The 24,343-nt window shown below is 41.6% G+C and overlaps 1 protein-coding gene across 8 annotated transcripts in view; it reads left to right on the plus strand.

Moving 5' to 3' along the window:
• The window catches only part of LOC128424462 (formin-binding protein 1), a 59,952-nt gene extending 36,723 nt beyond the window's left edge, over positions 1-23,229 (plus strand). For 2 of the 8 annotated variants that reach the window (XM_053410651.1, XM_053410655.1), the window contains exons 7-16: positions 875-1,003; positions 1,707-1,853; positions 4,607-4,798; positions 6,588-6,683; positions 11,954-11,968; positions 14,974-15,083; positions 15,176-15,308; positions 15,780-15,901; positions 16,034-16,194; positions 17,779-19,975. In XM_053410651.1, coding sequence (XP_053266626.1) covers positions 875-1,003; positions 1,707-1,853; positions 4,607-4,798; positions 6,588-6,683; positions 11,954-11,968; positions 14,974-15,083; positions 15,176-15,308; positions 15,780-15,901; positions 16,034-16,194; positions 17,779-17,957 — 1,284 coding nt within the window. In that variant the 3' untranslated portion in view covers positions 17,958-19,975. Of the gene's footprint in view, positions 1-874; positions 1,004-1,706; positions 1,854-4,606; positions 4,799-6,587; positions 6,684-11,953; positions 11,969-14,973; positions 15,084-15,175; positions 15,309-15,779; positions 15,902-16,033; positions 16,195-17,778; positions 19,976-20,018 lie in introns of those variants that run through there. The other 6 variants (XM_053410652.1, XM_053410654.1, XM_053410650.1 and 3 more) reach the window with 6 other exon arrangements.
• The last annotated feature ends 1,114 nt before the right edge of the window (positions 23,230-24,343 follow it).

The following is a 24,343-nucleotide window of genomic DNA, read 5'->3' on the forward strand; positions in this document are numbered from 1 at the left end:
TTGTGTCTGACGTCCTCCGTTTCTTCTACTATATCATCTATAACGAACCCATATGTGTGTGAGTGGTAGAGTTAGGATGAAGTCCTTTAAATTTTTCCCCTTCATGACTGGGGCAGATCAGGGTCATGTTCCATGTTCCGTCTACCGTGCCGCACAGTTATGTGGCTCCAGTTATTTTTCCATCTGCATTCAGTCGGCTGAATGTTGATTGCAATCACAGGTTCATAAGGTGACTCTTTGTTACAGATAGACCAATGAAACCAAGATTTATGTGTGGAAAGGCCTTAGATCCAATTGAAAGAGGAAACAGATATGAGTACTTAGCTGCACAATCGCACACATACACACTATGCACATAAACAGACACATGCTGTCTAGCTGAGATAATCTCATCTCCATCTGTTAGCCATGGAGCTGGAACAGGCTGCTCCCGCTGTGTTTCTGACTGCCCGCTACCCTTCTTAAGACGGAACTAGCTTAAAATAATCAACATTGTCAATGGTGAAGAAAGACTAGACTGGGCGGGCAATGGAAATCCAAATCCCTCCTTTTTCTGCAGATATTGCAGGCTACCTTTTTTATATGTTTGTCCTGGCCTACATATAGTCTAATGCCAAAGGCTGTTGCTGCTGTCGGGCGTCGATGTGCAGCTGTGACCGTGCGTCAACGACCTCTATGTTTATATGTGCATGCATGAACACTCATGTGCACAAATGTGTTAACCCATGTGGGTCGTTGTGCTCTGGCTGAGTGTGTGTGCGTGTATGTGAGTATGTGAGTATAACCCATATGTCTGTGTTAATCAGGGAACACTGAGGTCTAATGAGGAGAGTGTGTTTTTGATGTGCATGTTTGTGCTCTTTAATTTCTTCAGGCACGACAGCAAGCTCAGATGAGACACCAGATGGCTGCTGACAGTAAGAGCGAGTACTCCTCCTATCTGCAAAAGTTCAACCAGGAGCAGAATGACCATTACTACACAATTATCCCCAACATATTCCAGGTAAATACAGCAGCACCGTAACAAATAACATGCTTCAGTTGGTTTGTTATTGCAGATGCTTGCACTTACACCTCGTTAAACAAACATACATTTTTCGGGGTAACCAAGTTATTTAGTCTGCCTACCCAAATAGCTTTGCCTCCACCCAGGTCTTTTTGGGGGATTTTTGTCTTTCAACAAGCCGTGCAAATGTAGCCGGACGCGCACACTGATTAAGAAGTTGGCCAGAAAGGTGCATTTGTGTGCAATCATTAGTTGGCTTGGGAATTCAGTGCCGTTTGCTGGCCACCACCCCCACTCCCCTCAGGTCTAACAACTAAAAATAAATTCCCAACATGTGGTGAAACACGGAGGATAACAAACCAAAAACATTAAAGAGTGCGGCTATTTTGTGCATTGTTCAGTTTGACAGCTTGTGAGCTTGGAATCAGTGTTAAGGATATAAAAACAAACTAGGCTTTCCAAATATATATATATATATATATATATTCATGATCATGGCCTCGTGATATTCAAGTCAATCAATAAAGAATGAAAAGATAAAAATGCATAAAAGATTTACCATATTCTACAGCTCTTGCACAGTTTCATTTGAAGCTCAGTGTATGATTTCCTAAGCAAGCCGTGTCCACTCAAACTTTACCCTTTCTCTAGTAAAGCTTGTGTTTACGCATAGATAATAATTGTTCCGATTTTAATGTAGAAACTTCAAGACATGGAGGAGAAAAGAATCGAGCGGATAGGAGTGTGCATGAAGACGTTTGCAGACGTGGACCGCCAAGTGCTGCCAATCGTGGGGAAATGTTTAGACGGCATGACGAAATCAGCGGAGTCCATCGAGCCCAAGACTGTGAGTACACTGAATGAGATATATGCACACACACGCACAGACACACACACCACCATATGGGCCATATTACTCACTCAGCTAGGCTGTCTGTCACAGCCCACACACTGCCTATTAGGCTTCACTCAAGCAACAACTGAGCAGGCGGGGTGGTTCTCCTGGGGGGCTTTTTGAAAAAGCAAACAACCCACCTGTGAACAACAAAGTGGTGTGGGAGGGCAGCGTTTTAGATCAGAGTTTAGCCAAACCAAATGTTTGAATCTGTTTGTTGACCTCCTCTTTCGGTGAGAAAGTCAATGACCAGCGAGCACACACTGTATTCCCCCCCGAACTACTCTCAGTGATTGTTTTAAGTTTCAGAAAAATGCACACTCCATAGTTCCCCTATAAAAGGGACGTTCCACTGATTTTAAAAAGGAAGTTCAGTTCATCTTTCTTATTACTTAGACAGAGAGATTTGACTGATAACATCAGTGAACAGTTTGGGTTTGAAACAGTTGAAGAAGCCCATATCAAAAACTAGAGGTGAAGGTTTGAAATACAGAGCATTTTTGGAGCTGATGCACTGTCTAATTAAAGATGCCACTGAGATGCATTATGGGAAATTGACTCTAGACCTGTACTAGGGTCAAACAGTATATTGTAAAATATATTTTGATATAATTATTTTTATAATCTTAGTCTTGTGAAGTGGAAATGAAGTACAACACTGAATCTCAGGGTTTCACATTCAGTTTCAGAGGTGGTTCCTCATTGGTGCCTGTCAATAAGCTCAATGAGCTCACACCAGCAACTTTCACACGGTGCTGAAAATATGAAGAAAACTGATTTTCTTCAGAAACACTTTGTTTCAAACCCTAACGTGTCATTTTATGTAGTGTTATGTTTAGCCTAATTACTGAGCTTTAGAGGGGATGGTAGGCACATTTAGTTTTGTTAGCTAGAGGCTAGCTGTCTTAACCCGAAAAGACTCAAAATCATTTAAAAACTGGTACCCGGATCTGGCCATAAGACACAGATACGATTGGCTATGATTTCACATCTGATCACTTTAGCATTAACTGATAAGGTGTCTAAAATGTAATTTGTGTTTTACCTAATGTAATGTAAGCAGCCTTCTCCCTTGTATAATCCATCCTTCTAGAAAGACTCTACATAAATTTCCTCTTACATAAAGGTTTCCTGCTATTCATCTCTTGTTGATTGAAATAGCAGGATGGCTGACTTAATCTTTTCATGATTTCAAATTAAAAGTCTATTTGTCATTGAAACGGCCGACAAATGCGGCTTTTTTACACACTTATCTCTGTAAACTGTAACTGTTAAACATTGATCTGAATTATGGCTGCCCGATATATCAAAATAAGTGCCATATACGTATCGCAAAACACGTCTTGAAGTACGATAAATGGTGTTTCATGTGCCATGCCTTCACACTGCATATCTTTGGCCAATCAGATGGAATCAATGAATCATTTTCGGAAAAAGAGAAGAGAGAGGACAGAGAATTGCGAGGCGGCTCGGTCAAATCTCGCTCCAACGAATTTCGTAGCTTATTTATGATAGTCCCAGAACATGAGGGGAAAGTACGTGACCAGAGTAAATGGAAATACGGAGTTTTAAGCTCCTAAGAGTCCTTTTATTTTCAATGTAATATGTTTTCAAAAGAAATATACTGTTATTGGCTTTATGTCTGTCTCATGGCTTATTTATTATTTGGATACTGAGAAAACGGCCTGATTCTACAATGATGAAGAGAAATATGGAAAAAATGAACAGTCTGATATATTGAGATGTCACAAATTGGCCGCCTGCCGGATGACCAAAAACAAGATTAGCTCCAGGAATCACATACTATGTGTGTGTATGTGTGTGTGCATGGCCTGGCTCCAGGGAGATGACTCCAGCCGGTGACTGTCTGCTGCAGTAAACAACAGCAGGGAATAACACATCGCATGTTCCTGTCTTCTCTGTATCTCTCTTCCTCTCTTGGTCTCTCATGTATACATATATATCTATACATACTATATCAGCACATATTTAGACCTCTGATCCTATAACTCTAACCAGACCCTCTGCCTTTATCAGCACAGATAGGTCGATGCACGCTGCACTTGATTAATGTGCTTCTTCCTGTGTCTGAAGAGCGTGGTCCTGTCCCCGACCTCAGTGTTTTGTCATACGTCCCATGCCTGACAGATTTAGGTCTTTTCCTCTTTCTGCTGTGGCCCACTAACAAAATCATGGCAGCCGCTCTCCTTTCATGGTACACTCACACAACTGTTTTCAGTCAGAAACTACTTGACAACAGGAATCACAGAGTCCCGCTTTTGTGTTGCTACTTATCTCCAGACCTGCTGATAAACAGGACAATCTTCTGAACAAACAGAAATCCCGGAGTTTAAACATTGCTTATATTTAATAGGAAGTTTTCAAAAGATAGTGTTGTATTTTTAATAGTTTTTAAGGGCTGTCAGTATAGCAAATACCTCTGCCAAGGCCCATCAGTCAACTAATTGCACAATATTGTTCACTTGTAAAAAATCTCACAATGTTAAACATAGAGAAAAAATTGTGCTGGCTCTGCCCCGTGATACAGATCGACACCAAAATCGAATGGACTCTTTTCTGACCCCTTCTAGCAAGTTTTGTGGAATTCCGTCCAGTAGTTTTTGCATAATCCTACTAATTAATAGACAAAAATATGAAAACATAATCTCGGCCCTGATTGCTGTGACCCCTCTGTTCCCCACCAGGACTCTCAGCAGGTGGTGGAGTCCTTCAAGTCTGGATTCGAGCCCCCTGGAGAAGTGGAGTTCGAGGACTACGGCCAGGCCATGAAGAGGACGGCGTCCGAGACCAGCCTGTCCAACTCCAAGGAGGGCAAGGAGAGGCCTGCTGGCAAGAGCAAGGGCAAACTGTGGCCTTTCATTAAGAACAAGAACAAGGTAACACGTGAATGCACACTCAACGAAGAGTCACTTCTACACTCGAACGTATGGCAACACCTCACTGGTCGCAGTGAATTACCTTTCTGCACATTTGGAGGACACTTTTACCTTTGGGGAGATTTTAGATGGTCGATGGTTACTTTATGTTGGTTTTGTCTCGTGATATAGTGGCTATAAAATATATAATCAGTGGAGTGTCTGTTACATTTTTGTAATTTTTCTTTGACTTCTGTTGAGCTGAAGAACACTTTCGCCAGTTCTCTGTTAGTATTGCCATTTTTGTTGTTATTATTTGCCACCCCCTATTTTCTCCTCCCTGGCAATGACCCTCACCGATTGTGGAGCCTCCCTCCTGTAACACACACTAATGCATTTCCACCTTCAACTTGTGGACGGACTCATCTGGCAGATATTAACCTGATCTAGCAGTCTCTCTTAACCGTCTTTCCACTGACTGGGGATCGGGCCTTGAGTCGCCTCCTTCAGTTTTCTGCTTCTGTACAGCATAAACTGATCTCTGACTGCCTCACGGGCTGGTGGCACTGTTGGTACTGAATTAGATCAGAGCATGAGTGAGTAACTGGGGGTGTGTGTGTTTGTGGAAGAGGAAAGATGGAAGCAAGGGGGTGTAGCTCTACATGAGAAGCCCCAGCTCACTGACTTGACAGAATAGGGAGCTTGAACATAAAATACATATAGCCTACAAATCATATGTATTTCTTATCTGTAGCAACCATAGATTGTATTTAAAGATGGACCACATGACAGCTCTGGAAAAAATTAAGCCAAAGCATCTTGATCACCACCTGGTGGCTGGCTTCAGTACAGGTCATAAACCTCATCTGTGATAGCGAATGTGAATTGGGCCAAATTAACAAGCCAAGGTACATGTCAAATAAATGTTCTCAAAGATGGTTTATTTCATTTCAAGTAGTTCTTATCAGACTCATCTTCAAGTTTTGATATTTCAGTATAGCACCATGACTGTCCTTAAAGAACAAGGGTCTATGGCGATTTCTCAGGCTCTGTTTCTGTAGATAAGGCCAACTAAATCTCTTGCCCATGCATGCGCACAGTGTGGTATCCACGAAGTTGTCACTGCTCATATTCTTAACTCCTAAACTGGTCCATGAATTCAGCAGTCGCATGTTTTAGGACAGCGATAAGCAATTAGCAGTCTCTGATGATGACCTCAAATGCAGCGGCTGACATCCTAGGGGATGTGCTGAACTCTCATCCTAACTGGCATGTTACAAAGGAGGGGTAAAAAACGGAAAAGGATTTCTAAAGCAGAAGCCTGCATGTGCTTTGACTGAAGCTCTTTGCTGTTTGCTGCGTCGCAGTCGCTTGCTCTAACACAATTTACGCTGCCTACTCACTCTGGTTGTTTTTCTTCTTTTTAACTGTTTTTTTCATGTTTTATGTGTTTGACATTTTTTTCCTCCACAACTACAGCTACTGATACACTAGGTCCGATGGCCCTTCAGTCGTCTTTTATGTTCTGTTTGGGTTTTCTGTTATGTGATTATTTTTTAATATTTGTCGGAGGCTTATTTATTTCGTTTTCTGTTCCCTCCTCCTTTTCCTCCTTTGTCTTTTGTGTTGGTTTCTCGCCCCCTTTCTTCTTCTTCTTGTATGTTTTTTCCTCCTTCTCCTCCTCCTGTCCGTCTCGGCTCCTTTATCTTACTGGTAGCTTATGTCCCTGTTAACGTCCCCCCACCAGCCCCCACCTGCCCCCCCAGCCTCATCCCCGCCCTCACCCTCTACTGTTCCCAACGACCCCCAGTCTCCCAAGCAGCACAAGGAGCCCCTCTCCCACCGCCTCAACGACTTCATGGCCTCCAAACCCAAAATGCACTGCCTCCGGAGCCTGAGGCGAGGGGTAAGTGTGTGTGTGTGTGTGTCCGCCAAGCTTTTGTGCAAGCATGTCCATACACCAGTATGAGCTCAGAGCTGTGTACCTGCAATTCTGTATGAGTGAAGTAATATATTACCTCTGTTACCAGTAGCTGAGTGCCTCTAGATGTCAGCAGTGGGACCATATTGAGCCACAACTGCTTTAATTTTCACATTTTGTTGTCAAAATCAATGCTATTATCACTGAATTTTTAACTATATATATAACTATTGAATATAATTTGTACAACAGGCCCCTCACCTACCTTCACTCATACAGTTCTCAGGCTTTGTGCTTCGCATGCTTATGTAGCGCTTAATTGTGAATCCATCGTATGTCTGACTCACTAGTAGTCTCTCCATCTTGTCCCTTCATCTTTCATATTAACCGTGCTCACAATGACAGTCCCTCCCTCCCACCTTTCCTCCTTTATAGAAATGAGCAAAAACTCTGAGCAGTAGCATGGAGGCAGCCATCGCTCCTCTCACACTTCTCTGCAGTCTGTGCTGGAGGCACCTTTTGTTTTGTTTAATTTTGCATATGATTTGAGAAAAAATAAGAGGATTTAATATCACAAGAGAAAGCGAGTCAGGCGTTGTGGTTTTGGCAGAAGCCAAGTGAGAAGGCCAAGTAATTTAAGAAGGCTTCCTGGAGAGCAGCTATGTCACAACCAGCTAACGGTGTTGGTGGGTGTCATCACCCGTTCCTCTTCTAGAGTCCTGTCAGTGTGTGTACAGACAGGGTTGCTGGGCAGGAGTTAAGTCATAGCGCGCCTTCCTGTTCTGGACCCCACCCACCAACTCTCCCTGACCTCAGGAACGGGTGGCAACTTGCGTGTTCTTTCCAGGCCCCACAAATAGATTTTTATTTTGAAAGGGTAGCAGGTACCCAAAGTAAAAACATCAGTGTGAATGGGTGCTAACATGACGTCTGAAAAAGGCCAAAAGAACAATGCAGCGCTGCAGTGCAGTGTGTGAGCATATTGTAGAGGAAATGATTGAAGGTCAGCAGAAAAAAGGGAAGTGTGTATTTTTTTCTAGCGCCAGACAAATCTAGCAGGAAGTGCCTGTTTCTCACAGCGGAAGTGCTGCAACAACCTGAAGAGCGATAAAAAAAAATTCAAAGTTAAATCACCTGGATTGTATTCAAATAACATAGATTAAAAAGATTAAAGTTTGACCTTAGTTTAACATTGTATGCACACATATAAAGTTTAATGATGTTTTTGAGGCCATAAGGTCAGAAACTGTCATAGCAGAAAATCTAGTTCTCCTTTTTAAATTAATTCTTGCATCCATATCTCATAACAAAATATTTGAATAATTTCTTCTCCTCTTCATGTCTCACAGTTTCCTGTTTATGTTTTTCATGTATATAGATGTTGTTTGATTTAGAGTACATTTTTATAAATTTGCCATATGTCATAGGTGCATAAAAGGCAACAGAAGGTGTGATAATCGCGTAAAATGACAAGAGGTCCTGTAAGGACACGAGCTCCATTGCCTCACTTACAGACAGAAATGGATTAGTGGCTCTTAAAAACTGCTGATGTAAGAGCAGTTCATCACCTCCATCTGGTCAAATCAGGATAACTAGTGTTAATACTCTTACACCAGTACTACAGTGTCTTTTGTTCTTGTGAGAAGGAAAGCTTACATTTAACAGGTTATCTGCAGGTGTTGAGAAGGCTCACAAGCTTTATTTAAGATTTTAAAATGTCTATGTATTTTTCACATAGGTCTTGTGACGACAATTGTACGCATTGTCGTTGTCTTTTTTCTAGAATGGCCCCTTAACATTAAAATACTTAGTATTTACATCGGGAGCAGGTCCGCGATGTTTTACACAGTAGCCCAGACTGGACAAACTTAACACCTTTTGAGTTTTTGTGACAATTGAAGGTTACCACAGGTTCTCCTTTATGTTTGGAAGGGGGGGTTGAGGTGAGGAGTATTTAGCTGCAACATGCAACTTCACCACTAGATGTCACTAAACTCTACACACTGAACCTTTAATTATAACGTCCTTTTGGAGCTAGGTTTAGGGTTAACCTAACATACCAACTGTTTGTAAACCAGTATTAGGACATAATGTTCACATGAGTCATAATCAGAATATGCTCTGTAACAATTTAACAGGAATATGAATGGCATATTTTTTTAGCAACTCATGTAAATATCATAATCAAAATAATGTCTCATTCAGAATAAGGTCAATCTTTGAAATATTGGTGCCCATGTCAGTGCTGTCAATTCTCACCAATATCCTATGTAGGCTCCCGGTGCTCTATCATGCAGTCATACTTAGACAGTATGATCATGAAATATGTATTGTTGTACTTAAGTTGCTTTAAACTGATCCTAAAAAGTCTTAAACCTAACTTAGTGATCCCTGAAGAAACCCTCTAACGATTTCCAGTAACAAAAGCAAGATATAAAACATACTTTCAGTTTTATTCACATAAATGGGATTAGATTAGTTTTACCATTGGCGGTGTGGTGTTGCGTCTCTCTACACAGTGGAAGGATGTCTACCTCTGCAGGAGATCCAGTTAGTGTTGCATATTAGCTGTGTAATCCATTCACAGTCGCTGTATATGTGCGCGTTTGTGTGTGTCTGGGAGTCAAATATCCGGTATAAACGCATAAGAGTACAGTATAAGAGCTTTAAGACGTCAGTGCTGTTTTATGAGCTCTCATTGACCAAGCTACTGTGTATGTTCTCTCTGACGACCACCACAGCAGCAATCCCCGCACTCGCTCAATTGTCACAAAGAGCTAATGAAGAGGACTCTGGGCCGGCCCACGTATGCTTTCGAAGCCAGGCAATATGTTGTAAGTGTGTGTGTGGTGGACGTCAGTGAGTACCAGCGGCTTGTATGTATGTGTGTGTGCAGGTGCATGGTCGGATGGAGGTATGAATGAATGACTGAGTGTGTGATCAGTAAAAGCCATGTAAAACACAGACAGCAGCCTCATTAATAACAATTTGTTGTGTGACACGTTCAGTCCCTGTGACCAGATTGTTTGTCACAATTTATGATGATTTAGTTTCCCCTCACAATGGAAGCTAGTGTCTGTGCCTGGCTCGGTATTGATCACATGCTGCTGACGTGTGTAGAGCCAGGACGAATGACTGCAGAAGATGATGACTTCATCCCGCATCACATGTTATCAGCTTGAGGTTTCTTCTCGCTCGCCGTGTCCCGCAGCTGTTTCAGGGCTTCCCCCATGGAGCATCAATAGGGGGGGGGGGGTCAATTCTCAAAGTGTCACAAGCACCTGTAGATGTGTGTGTGGGGGGCTCTGGGTGTGAGGATCCCACCCAGCACTCATCCCCAAGTGTTGGTCACACGTTGGACTTGGGCTCAGCCTACAGTACCCAGAATTCACCCCTCCAGGGCTTTCTTTGTGCTGATGTGCCATACAGCAGCAGTGTTATCTGTCTGTAAGTACTTTGATATACCTGTATATCCATGTGCGTCTGGGTGGTCGGGAATAGTTTGTGTACATTATATCAATATATTCACAAGAATCACATGTAGCTATTTACAGAGAGTTAATAATTAAACGCTTATTATGCTCATAGGAATCTGCAGCTTTCATCAATGTTCAGAGCGAGAAAAGCCAATCAGAGACAAGGATTTCCGCAGCATCTGCCTCGATGTTCATTCCTTCAAAAATACACATATCAGTAGCATTTATGATTTAAAATTTTGACAGAACAAATAATTTGTGTTAAATTCCAATGTCTTGATATAACTTGAAACAATCGATAGGTTTAGAATACATCAATATATACATACAGATTAAATATTTGGAGTAAATTAAAGTGAACCACTCTGGCGACCCGTCTCGAGTGTATCCTGTTCTCTCCCAATGTCAGCTGGGATTGGCTCAGCCTCCTTTGCTGCTCCTAAAGGATCGGCAGAATAGATAATAGACGGATAAAGGAGTACCAAACTAGATCATAAAAGAAATGCTGCTGCTGGTAGATGGGAAACGTTAGAGATCATCATTCAAGAGATTGAAGGCAACATGACCCTTTATATTTCGACCTGACAAAAGCAGTAAAAAAGTTATTAAAAGTGGTCTAACATCATATTAAATGCAAAATGTAAAACTAGTCAATTTTGATCCCATATCCACTCATTCATATTGATTATTGGGTTGATGAGTAGGAGGAAATGAAAAGAGGAAGAAATCATTTCTACCTTTTTCTTTCATTCATCTTTCTTTTATGGCCAAAATTGACTTTAACAAGAAAGTCAGAATGTCTCTTAAAGCCAGGGTCAGACAGTATTCAGGCAGTGTGAGACGTGTTATATCAGTAGGGAGGCGAGTTGGAGGATCACAAGGCGTCGTAGTGAGAACGGGCCCCTCCAGGTGGATGATTTGATTAGTGGACTAAAGGGAGTGGAGCTCCTCAGTGCACTAGCTTGTGAGCCTCTAACAGGATTACAAGTCATCTGCTGCCGCTCTAGCAGCCAGTGGTTGTTAACCTGCTCTCCTCTCTGTGTTCTATGTGTTCAAAACATAATCTCTCAACCATGAAGATCCAAATTACACACCATCCTTTCTTTTGTTCCTTTCGTTCGTCTTTTAGTTCACGGTTGCTCTCATTCGTTTACCGCAGTCATTCAGCTGCTTTCATCTGAAGTGTAATTGAAACCTGGATATGATTTACAGTCATAACAAGAAGCGTCTCTCCAGCCTGTCTGTGCACAGTATACCTGCCTCCATGTCAACAAAGGGATCTGCTTTGGTTACACATGCTTTTGTGGCGCCATCTGCTGTCACTTACATGGTAATGGCAGCATGGCAGGATCAATAAGTAAAGGATACACATATCCATCCCTGTCGCAGTCAATATCCTTCTACTTCTTCCTCCACTTTTATATTCATCTGTCCTTCCTTTCATACTTTATTACATGCTTGTGTCTTAGGTTGGTCCTTTCTCACCAACTCATTTCTCATTTTTTCATTAATCCATCATGTTAGAAATGTTAAACTTCACCTCATCAGAAAAGAGGGGGGGCTCTAGGTTTAAAGTTGCCGTACCCTCTTTTCTGTTAAACGGTGAAGTTTGGCAAAGCATCATCGTAAAAATACCTGTGTACTTTTTTTTCGTTTAAAGGAATATGAAAGAAATGCTCGTGAGTTTCTCCTGATGTTGACTTTTGTATGTTCTTTCTTTCTCTCTCCTCGCTCCTCGCCATTTCTATCTCCTCTACCCCCCTCCCCCCACACATGAAGCTTTCTCTCAAGCTGGTAAGCATGACCGTATAACCACACGACCTTAGCGGCATGACCACAGCACGCATGTCACGTCCTCCCAGTAACAAATTGATAACAACGCCCTTATTGCTTTTTGTTTTGCTCTTTTTGGATTTGAGATAATGGTATTACATTTTTTTTTTTTTGCTGTGACTCAACGATGGACCCCCGACTCATGTCGTTGTCTCATTTACATGTCATTGTTTTTTTTGTTTTGTTTTTTTTATGTTGTGGTCGTGTTCTCGTCATGTCTCTGCCCATAACTGTGTGTGCGGTCTCTGTGGTGCAGATCACACTAAATTCCCACGTCCGGAATCTCATTGAGGTGATCAGATTTACTCTATGTCTTACCTGTCCGTCTTGTAGCCTGGTCTGGTAGTCCCCACTCTCTCGACAAATTGTGTGTTTGTGTAACAAATACTAATCTGATCTGACGTAGTGGTCGCTCACTTTTGTCCTTACACTGCATGCCAAGTGTCATTGAGTAGAATGCTGTACTGTAAAACCCATCAAAGCTTGATTATATTTTATGATCTTTTCAGACCAGTACACTTAAAATATTTAACTATGTGACATTTTGGGAAATGCGTTTGAAGATTCCTTACACTCTCATGTTTGTGCGATAAATATGAAGCCACATCAAGGAAACAGTGGTCTTAGAGTCAATGTCAACCTGTTATTATTATTCCCATCACCTCAAAAGCCCATAAATCAACATATCATTTCTTGCTTGATTAATTGGTACAAACATCAAACTCATGTGTCAAGTGTAAGGTTCTCGTAGGTTTCACGTAGAGGATGATACGTGACAGCGTCGGAGAACTCAGACGTAGCTAAGTCATTTTCTCATCGCACGTCATCATTGCTGCACAAACATCAACATTTTCCCACATGGCACTAGTTTTCTTTCACATCATACAGCACTCTCTGTACTGTATGATATCTGCACCCCCCTCCAACCCAATGCATGATGGTATATATTGACCATCAGTTGTACTCTATGTACATTTGATTGTCACGAATTGTATCCCACAATGCATTGTGGGATACAATTTGTCCACTATATATGGTCTAAAAAAGTTCTCATTAAACATTCAGGCAGCGCTACAAGAAGTCTCTGCTCCTGGTTAAAGAAACAATTCACTGGTTATATTTGACAGATTCCAGTGTTGATGCTAAGCTAAGCTAACTGCCCGCTGGATCTAGCTTTCCATACACCAGAGCGGATCTCAGCAAGAACGTGGAAAAGGGCATTACACCAAAATGAACTGAAAATCAGGCCTTTTTAGTATTTGTGTAGTTTCAGTATCCTTGTATTCCGTGTGAATGTTTCCATACAAAACAATACATTTGTGATTTATCCACCCTAAATTAATCATACCACAAATAACAGACATATCAGGCCTGTTAATAGCTTTAGCTTTGATCATGTAGAGTTGAGATTAACCTTTGTTGTTTGTCCTGGGAAACAAAGAATGCAAACTCTAACATGTTACGTTAGTAGTGTAACTTGAGTCTGAGAACGGAGCATGTACCTGCATGATGAGTGACAGATGTCTGTTATGTTGCATGCCCGGTAAGTGTTGCATGCTGATGCAGGGAGAAAGGGGTAAGATCGTCGTGGTAACCTAGCTGATGTGACCTTTGAGCTGGCTCATGTGCAGTGAATCCTGACATTGAAGTCTGTAGCTCCAGCAGTTGTAACCTGTGGTGCCGCTGTGACCCATCTCGACGAGATCTAATCGCAGGCCTTGATCTATTCAGTCCCCACAGCACACACTTCTATTTTATTACACTAAACAAATTATTAAAAGAGATTGGAGTCTCATTATTAAGAAAATCTATAAATGTACTGAGATGAATCAATAAGGAATTGGAACCAATGAAGGTGAACAGTTCACATAGCATGAAAAAGTGTTTTATTCTAATAATATCATGGTTAGAGTTAATCTTATTTACGTATATACTTACCTATAGAGATTTTAAAATTCGTATCAAACTTTTCTGTCCTTGTGACAGTAAAGAGTTGTCCCCAGTCCCCGCCCCCTCAACTCTCAACTCACCTGTTGGATGGTTATTAATCTGGGGAAGTTTAACAGAAGTGCATCCGTCAAACCAATAACTTAGTCCTCACCCTCTTTTCTCTCATAAGAGAAACAGTCCCCTTATAAAACCACGTTGAGACTGAATAGATCCAGATTCTTATTTGGATCTGCACCAAATTGAACACACTCAAACATGTCAATACCCTAAACATGCTTGATATAAATTTAGAAAAAAACGTAATGTGGAAGAAAGCTCCCTGATCAGCACCAAAATGTAATGGGGTTGTTCCCTGATCCATTACCACATCCTTCCACCAAGTTTCATAGCAATCTGTCCCGGAGTTTTGAGCAGCGTGACTCACCAGTTAAGTGTTACAGCAATGAAACCTCCTCATCAGGAGATATGACCCATTAGGAAGCCAAAACAAATAAGCTCCCACCCACCCAGCCTTCTGGTTTCAGAACACACAGGTCTGTCAGACAGCTTCAGACGCATTAGCCAGCTCACACTAAAAGTCTTTAAGAGCATAAGATGCATTGAATATCATTTTCCATTTGCGATGCATTCATAGTTTAGGTGTGGCGGCTGAATAGGTGAGAGGCCTCGCGTCTATATGCAGACAAACATCCCAGCTCTCAGTGAGTGTGTGGTAGAGAGCGGCTGCAGTATCTCCTTCAGGTTGAATTACGTGCTCAGACCATAACATGAGCTCCATTTGTGGAGCTGTCATCTATTTATCCCAGAGTCTTGGTTCACAGGGTTTAAGGCAAAGGGAGATACTGCACCTTATTTAGTAAAGATCCCTGTCCAAACAGCAACACAACAAATCATGGGTCATAAAAGTTCTTTTTTCTTTATCTTACAGTTTCTTTTTCTCCTTTTTTGGTTCTCCTTCCTTCCTCCCTCTTCCCCCCCCCCCCCCCCCCCCCCCCCCCCCCCCCCCCCTCTCTTAGGGTTCTGGACCAGAAGACTTCAGCCACCTGCCACCAGAGCAGAGAAGGAAGAAGCTCCAGGGAAAGATTGATGAGTTAAATAAAGACATTCAGAAAGATATGGATCAGAGGTATACTCCTAAAGTTTCACACCATTTCCCCTCCACATATGACAAGTAATATTTGTGCTTAAAATACTGAGTGTAGCAATTTGCTCTCGCAGGGACGCTCTTACTAAGATGAAAGACGTGTACGTGAAGAACCCTCAGATGGGAGACCCCGCCAGCGTGGACCCCCGACTATCAGAAATAGGCCAGAGCATCGAGAAGCTCCAGTCTGAATTGCAGAAGTTCGAGGTAAGTCCAATTGGTGCCAGTCGCAGCTCTCGTTTCTGTGTGAATGTGAGTGTTGGCAAAGTTATCTTGTTTAGTTTATCTGAGACAGTAAATAATGGAGGAGCTCTTAACACACACACACGCACACACACCCAGCTGGTGAAGTTCCAAAGAAGACTGGTGCTCGTCCATATTAGGAGAAGATGTGATGCAGCTGGAAGGAGCAGACCGACTGCATGGTCCGCGAGGAGGCGAAGAAACATTGGCCTGGTTTAACCCTGTAAATCAATGGCAAACGAGGTGGAGTGCAAGAGAGAAGGGTGTTATCCCTCTGAATTCTGTTGCCAAAATATAAATCTGATCCATGGATAAACAGAATACCTATACACATATTTTTGACATCTTGGTATGATTTTAAAGATGTCATGCAGAAAAAAAAAAAAAAGCTCAGCTGCAGCCAACACACACACATAATCCTTGCGTGTGTTTCAGGGCTGGTTAGCAGAGGTGGAGGAGAGGATGCCATCCAAGAGCGACACACACCGGAGAAGTGGGTTCTTCGAGACGCAGAACAACACGACAGTGAGCAACAACTGTGCGCAGGACAGAGAGAGGTATGGTATACTATGACAAACAAAACCACACGGGTCCCACGCGCCCCGGGGGTGTTGCTCCCCTTGTTCGTTCGAAAGGAAACTATGTATGTTTTCACAGTTTATTTACTGTGTGTGTTGGCCCTTGAGCAGCCCGGACGGCAGCTACACGGAGGAGCAGAATTCAGAGACTCAGGTCAAGGTCAGCACCCACCCCGTCCCCACCACCAGCACGCCGGAGTTTGACGATGAGTTTGACGACGAGGACACCTTGCCCACCATCGGCACCTGTAAAGCCTTGTACCCCTTTGCAGGTAACGCTTATATTTAAATTAGAAACGTAAATCCCCAAAACACATGAAGCTTGTTGGTTTGTTGCCACACACGTACTCTCTATTGGTCGACTGCTGGTGACGTCATACTCAAATAGTTTTTGCACTGGCTTACTACAGTGTGCATATTGAAAATCTTTGAACACATGCTTGAAACAGTGTGCATGAGCTTCTGGGTACGTTTTCTCTCGTTAAGTGGGCGTGTCAGAGCTTTTGCCCACTCACAGGATTTCCTTGAGGTCATGAAAACTCAAAAAAATCTATCAACAGAATTTCAGGCCATAAAAAGTCTTAAATATGTCAAGATATTGCATCCTAGATATGTGTAGATACTGTGACATCAGGTGTATTTTTAAATATCAAACATATATTTCATCTACCTCTGAGATTTCTTCAACAAGAACACCAAGAATGAGCCTTTCAGCTTCCACATTTGCTACAGTTTACGTTCAAATAAACGTTTTGCGGGGATGAACGCAACTCTGTTGTTTTAGGAAACAGACTGAGCTGGGCCCTGACTTTTACAGATGGAGGAATGTGATTTGATTTCTTTCGAATGAGTTGGAGGAGGGCTGTGACCTCCCTGAAGAAATATGTGAAGGAGAAGAGTGGATACATAATCGTTTCTGTGGCACTCATTTTCACATTCGAATTCTCAAAGGTTGACAAATATAGTGCTGGGTGTAAATCAGAGAGAGAGGGATCATAGTTATTTTGCGAAAACTTAATATTACATGTCATGGCTCTAACCATGGACAACAGGGATGCACACTTTTAGTGCTCGAATATGTTTATCTTCTCAATGAAGATTGTGAAATAATTTCATATTTATGGACAGTTTGTATCAAGTTAAGCACATTATTAAGTACAGTGATAAACACTGGTAACCCTAACCCTACAAATCGGCATTAAATAAGAGAAGAGGCCCAGCAGGAATAAGTGCAATGCCAATATTAGAAAATTTGGGGCAGCTTGATTGAATTTGAGGAGTTTACTTAGTTGATGTCTTGTGACCCCTTGAAATTATGTTTAATTGTGACAACATTGTGGCAATGTGGTTTAGGGTTGTGTGTCTTTCTTGTCTCATTTGACGTCATTTTGAAGTTTTATTTAGAGACCAGATTTATCGCAGGCTCCCTGTGGAGGGTGTCTAACCCCTGCAATGGAACCAGTGGTGTTAATTATTCATTTAATATTTGATCTGAATCATAAACTCCTGTAGTTACTAATAAATAAAATCATCTACAAATGCTTATTACCAATTTTGTTTAGAAATTGGTTGAGGAGGCTTCCACCTGCAGACAGTCTGTGGTCGCTGCTGAACCTTTAAATGATACACATGGAAATATTAAGTGAGAAGAAAAACAACTGCACAGAAGAGTGTTGCAGGTTGACCTATTTGTGCCAGTAAGCAGAGTTAGTCGGCTGATGACATTTTCTAAGCAGCATCATGGCCCGTTTTGTCGTGTGACTCACAAATACAAGTCTAGTCTAAGCGAAGTTAGTCAAAGGTAGTTCATATCCTCTTACGCCTCTTTTCTATTCTTTTTTCGTCCATGTTTACAGGTCACAACGAGGGCACCATCGCCGTGGCCGAGGGCGAGCTGTTGTACGTCATAGAGGAGGACAAAGGAGACGGGTGGACGCGAGTGCGCAGGAACGAGGACGAGGAGGGATACGTCCCCTCGTCCTACGTCGAGGTCTTTTTGGAAACAAATGCCAAAGGTGCTATGACATACATTTAACTCAGCAAGTCAATGTGGTAATGTTCCTGTGAGTCAGCACGTTTATAGATGGTTACTGGTAGCTCACGTAAATGAATACCCTTTCTCACCTCTCACCTCACACCCACACACTCTGTCGGACATTTGTCCATTGTGCCTCATGACAGTTGGGACAGTTGTGGCAGATTGTGTGAGCGAGTGTCACTGAGCTCTGAACAAAACTTAGTGACCTTAATGATGCTGAGTAACAGCTGAGCCCAGAGGATGTTGAGCTCAGCACTATGGGAAAACTCCTGTGTACATTATAGAAAACTATACTTGATTTTTTTTTCTTTTCTTGTTAAGATGTAAAATGTCTGATCACCATGTTCTGCTTTTAATCGAGAGTCAGATCCATGACTTGTGACAAATGTTTGAACCTAAACTGAGTGAGTGAGCGTGTGCACCATCTGTAGTGGACAGCGTTTCGGTCACTTTGTTGGACTGTAAAGGAAAACGCATGCTCCATGTGCAATCGTACAATGTAATTTTAAATCTGCTGTAACATATGAAAACATATTTTTGTAGGCTAAAGAGGAAAAAAAGAGAAAAAAGCCCCCTTCAAGTGTTGCATGCTGTTTATTGATCATAGTGCTGTAACGACATTAAGAAGTTGATAAAGCAAGTATTCTCTGCTGCTTCGGGTTTATTTTATGAAATCAGTGATTTAATTCGTAACTAATTGTCCCCTTAAGTTTATTTTTTTCCTTTCTATTTGAATCCACCTTTTGATAATGAGGGCGTTGGGCTGTTCTGGACCTTTTTTACAGGCCAGTGGTAAAAGGAATTAAAGGACGGAGCATTAGCTGTTCTAAGCTCTATGGTGAGACTGGGCTGAGATACTGAGCTGGTCGTGACTTTAAAGCTTTGTGGTTTTCTCGCACGTGTCTCTGAGCCGCAGCTCACTAGAAAAGCATGGTGTGTGTGTGTAGCCTCTGTCGTTTCACTTCACTGCTACTGATCCCGTTCAGACCTGGTAGTAACGTCCGTCCTGTCGAAGGCTTGGGTTGATCATTTGGAAAGTTGAAGTGGAATGACATTGTCCAATAATCTGGATAATTCCTTAATTATAAGTATTTCTTATCAATAAATAAATAATCACTATTTATATGTCATACTTGCTAGAAAAAAACCCTAGTAGGAACCACTTTATCATGGTTTATAACAAGTCATTATTTGTCATGACACTATGGCTATTGGCTGGAGATTGTGCAGGCAGGTTTTTATTACCACCCCCCCCCCCCCCACTAATAAAAAATCTTTTAGTTGTGTGTACGCAAGGACCACCTACTCAGTCCGCCAGAGTTTCACAATGAATCAAACGTATTTTCTCATTACCCATCCATTATTTGATCTCTCTCTCTCTATATATATATATATATAGAGAGAAACAATCACAAGTGGTCGTAGAAGACACATTCAGGACGCATTGTAATACCTGATGTGAAGAGACAAACTTAGCGTTGACCACTTGTAATGGGATCTCTCAGGAGGGATGTAAATACCAGGTGTGAACTGGGCCAACGAGACAATCCGTCCTTTACAACACTCAGAAATCATCTCTTTAATTACACAATGCACAAGCCTTCGTTGAACGTCCTGTCACACTTCAGCCTTTTCAACTTGCTACTGGCACAGTATGAGGTTCAGGGTGTAATTTGACATGAGTGACATTAATACAACATTTCTCACAGCCTGTAGTTTTAATAGTAGAGCATGTGGCAGTGTTGGTGGGAGTTTCCCTCATGGTTCCCAGCATGTTGTGACCATGTCAAGAGGCTGCACTCTAAGATGTGTTGGAGCCAGATGAACACTTAAGTGGAACGAGCTGAAAGGCCGTTAGTTAAAGCTCTTTGGGTTAAATGAGGTCTTTGACACATTCATTATTATCAGTTTACAAGTTGTTTGAACTGTCATCTTTCTTCTTCCTTCACATATCAGAATTATTGGGTTGCTGTCTTTGACTCATCTGTTTTTAAAAGCTATCTAACTTTGCTTTTGTTATTTTTTTTGTCTGTTTGTATTTTTTTTTATTTTTTTTAGTTGCAGATTCCTAAAAGTGGGGCTGGCTGAGGAATGGCAGGGCAAGCACGCCTCGGAGATACCACCACGTTCCTCACACGCTCAGAGTGAAAGACGACCTGAGTCTAAAGAGACGACCCATAATATCACATCTCAATTTCCAAACTGTTAAAAAAAATTCACTTTATCATCACTGTTGCGCTTCCTCTGCTAATCTCTGCAATGTGAAGCAAGGATATGAGAATTTCATCAAAATTTAAGAGCTCATAACCTGTACCTTCTTATTAACACCCATTCAGAAGTCCACAGAACACACCTTCTTTGTGTTGCTTTCAGCAAAGCTTCGCTTCTTAATGTAACTAACTCCGCTTGCATCACACGCAGTCATGAAATTTGGCTTTTGGCTTCCTCAGACTGAGCGTCGCCCCTCTTTTTCCTTACCTTTCCCCTGTTACACACATGGCAGAGGGTGTGGTCAGAGAGAAGATGGAGACCACCAGGAGCCTGCGGACAAAAAAACAGCGGGAGAACCCATGACACCCCTCATCTAGTAGTGTGTGTGTGGGGGGGGGGGGGGTCATGAACTCCTCACTCACTCACTCATTGACCTCATAGAGAATCATCCAAGGATCATCCACCTTCTTAAGAGGCTGTAAAAACCTCATTCACTTCCTCTTTACGCCTACTTCCTTCCCACTAAAGTCACTAAAGTCCACATTTGCAGGTTTCACCCACCTGACAGGACGGGAAGTGAAGGTGCTGATCATTGGTTTCTGTGTCATGTGCTTCTGGTTTGTTTGAGAGACCTGGATGTTATTTTTAACGGAATTCCAATTCAAGTATTTTTCCAGTTCCAGTATTTTTCAACCTAGGCCCCATATATATATATATATATATATATACATATATATATGTGGCACTATATATGTGGCACTTACAAAAACGTTGCCTCCACCAGCAGCTGTGACAGCAGTGGCTACAATGTAATCTTATGGGGCAACTGCGACAGCAACTAAAAATGTCTGGTAACATTTTAGATGTCGCTCAACGAGAAGTCCCCCTCTGACCTGTGCAGCAGCTCGTTGTCCCTCTCTTAATTTGTGCTTCAGTTTGTAGGAGATTTTCGTCCATATCCTCCAGCTCCAACTTTAACAGGACACTTTGTGGACTGACGCAGTTGCCCCATAAGATTACATTTAACCCACTGTTGTCGAGTTACGGCTGCCGGCGGAGGTGATCCTTTCTAAAACGTTTTTTTTAAGTTAAATTGTTTAAATTCCCCTGTAAGGTGTTGTGTGTCGTAAATGTCCAGTTTACTCCACTCCCACATTCCCAGGACCAGCTGGAGCGAAAAACGAAGTGATGCATGATGTTGTCATTCACCATCACTCTCATCATCCACCGGTCTTCCTGTCTTGTCACTGGTGCTTGTTCTTCTCTCTGACCACACCACCCTAATCACTTCCACGGCCCCTCCTCCCTCCTTAGGCGGCTCAGGCTTACCCTTGGCTGCTTTCAGCCCCATTCCTCCCCTGCCCCTCACCCTCTTTTTTTTTATTTGCAACAGCTCAGGGGCGTTGTGGTGTGCTGCATGCTTGCCCTGTCGTCCTCCTCGCCCCCCTCTGCTGGTGGCCCGGAGGAGTTGGTGCTGGGCGTGTTTGGTCAAGCTTATGCGCCCCCCCTCCCTCCCTCCAGCCTTTCTGTTCAGTTAACCCTCATTGCCTGGTCGTACTGTTTGAATAACCTTGATGCTACTGTTTGGGTTCGGTGCCTGTGGTTTTTTAAAATGTCTTTTCTGTTCTGGTTCAGAAAGCATGTTTCCCCTGTTTGTTTGTTTTTTAACAGCGAGTGAGTGATCACCTCGTCCACAGTTAAATGTCAAAACTGCAAAAAGGACCTGGGTTGTCTTTCTTTTTCTGAATGATCTTATGCATAGATAGTTCATGAAAGTCTTGTGCATTTGTTTTACAGTCCAGTATGTATGTAAAAAATGTTTGTAATGTATGTTTTCGATCGGAGTGTCTAACGCAAGTTGTTAGTTTACAGTTGATCACCTTGTGCTTGGTCCAAGCAGCAGTCAACCCGAAAAAGAAGAAGTTATGATTGACACCTGATGTGTTTTTAGGATGGCCCGCCTACTGCCTATTCTACTGTATATGAAAATATACTGTGATTCATCGTCCTGTGAACTTGTGACTGAAGTGTGACAGACATCACCTGTTTCGGGGCTTTACACCCGTTTTATGTTCGACCACTGCGAGAGAGAATGATGCAGGTGTTTCCTGTGATGTGGCGAAAGGATCAAGATGTGATTTATCTCAAAAGTCTCGGGGGCAAATTTCAAGACTTTTTATTTTTAAACAATCACGAGGAATTATGCCCACCCCTCCAACCCCCCTTCCTGCTCAACGGCACATAATGTATGTGATTTTTAAGATTCCTGTTTTATAATTTGAATGATCTTAAGTTGAGATTCTGCTTTCCTGGTTTTATTTTAAGCTGGAAATTATTGTTGTAGCTTTTTTTTTCTCTCTGCCTGAATGGGACTAAAATCCCTTTTAACTGCAAATATAACTTAACTGTTGCGTTGCTTTTTTTTCTTCTTATTTGGATGAAGCCATTTGCTGAATATTCATCTGATGCAGAATATTATGAACACTTCCCGACATCGACGAGTGATGGACGCCAACAGTTTGGACTCTTGATGGAAGGAAAGATCAAAGCCCTGCTGAAGCTTAAAAATTAAGAATACCATGTTCGCTTTTTTGCCACCCGTCTCAAAAATGTCAAGATATCAAACACTTGCGTTGTATTAGTTTTCTGAGTGACACATGACAATATAAACCTTACGAGGTAAAGACCACCACTTCAACGGCAGCAATAGTTTTATAATGTCTGCCTTTGCTCTACGACAAGACCACCACAAAACTTTCAGTTGACGCCCCTGAATAACCGCCTGTACAGAGGAAATGGCGTGATGGAATTAGAGAGAGTATATATGAATATATAAATAAAGTTTAAAAAGGACAAACATCTATTTTAACTATTGGAGAGTCTTGCCATGACTTCTGCTTTGCAAAGTAAGACTTCTTTTTCCTTTGTGAGGTCTACCAAATGGTGTGTTTTGCACTTTTTCGTTTGTGTTCCATTTGGTAGCCCATGCTTGTGTTTTGGAGCACTGAATACTTTGTATTGTGTTTACTGTGCCAATTAAATATGCCTGGAAAGTAAATGAGGGGTTGGGTCTTTTCTTCTTCCTCTGGGGATTCAGACTCAATCATGAGCCTCATGCAAACGCCCACAGTGTCGATCATCAATAACAACAGCTCTAATTATCCAATATAACTCTGTTTATGAGAACGCACTACATATGTTAACAGCAGTAGTGCTGGTTATGATTGATGACTTTTAATCATAATACTTAATTAAGTGGATGTTATGCTCGCCACAATAGAACCACCTCCTTGTGTCATAACTAAACTGCTAATTATATTATTTCTATGGTCAGAATCTTGGTCATGTCATTTATTTGTATCAATATATACATTTATTTAGTCAAAGTAACATTTTAGTTTTGACAACTCAAGATGATGTCTCTAAATTTATTTTGAGACTGACCAATGATCCAAAACTCAAAGACGAATCATTTAGAATATAAACAGACATTAAGAGGAGATCAGGAATTCTTTTCTACGAGTTTGCTTGATTGATATTTTTAACAACAAGCTTTTGCTTCTGGATTTTCTAAATGATTATTTTGTCTCCCAAGCCAGCAGTTCAGAGCAAGCTGGAAAGAAAACAAAAGATCACAGACAATTCATCTACACATGTAAAAGACAAGACTGGCAAATTCAAAAATATTAATATCTGACATGGGAAAAATTGTATTTTTCTGTTTAACACATTAGTGAGTCATGAAATTGGATTTTATTCTGAAAGCATCATCAGTCAGAAACTTCAACAGTGGTCAAAATCAGTTTTGGATGTTCCTTCTTTTGGCCACTAGGGGGTAGGCATGTTCCATCATAATCTGGTAATTTGGTGAGAAGGAGTTTCCAACAGAACCCTGTGTTCCTCTTTTCTTTTTCTGTTCAGTGCTTTTTGAACATGAGAAAACTTTCACAGGTGGGTGTTGGATTTCAGAAACTGTATTTTAGAAATGTTTAACACTTTACTCTCTCCTTTTTGTAATTTGACCTAATCTATCAGATTCTAAATCTTAGAATAAGATATAGTAAAAAATAAAGTTTCCTTCACAGTGTTTTTCCTCTATACATTGTAATTATTCTGTCTAATAACTTGTGTAAATTTAACCTCCAGTCGCTGCAGCAGTCACATGTCTTGAT

The sequence above is a fragment of the Pleuronectes platessa genome, chromosome 19 (assembly GCF_947347685.1).
Source record: "Pleuronectes platessa chromosome 19, fPlePla1.1, whole genome shotgun sequence".
Lineage (NCBI taxonomy): Eukaryota > Metazoa > Chordata > Actinopteri > Pleuronectiformes > Pleuronectidae > Pleuronectes > Pleuronectes platessa.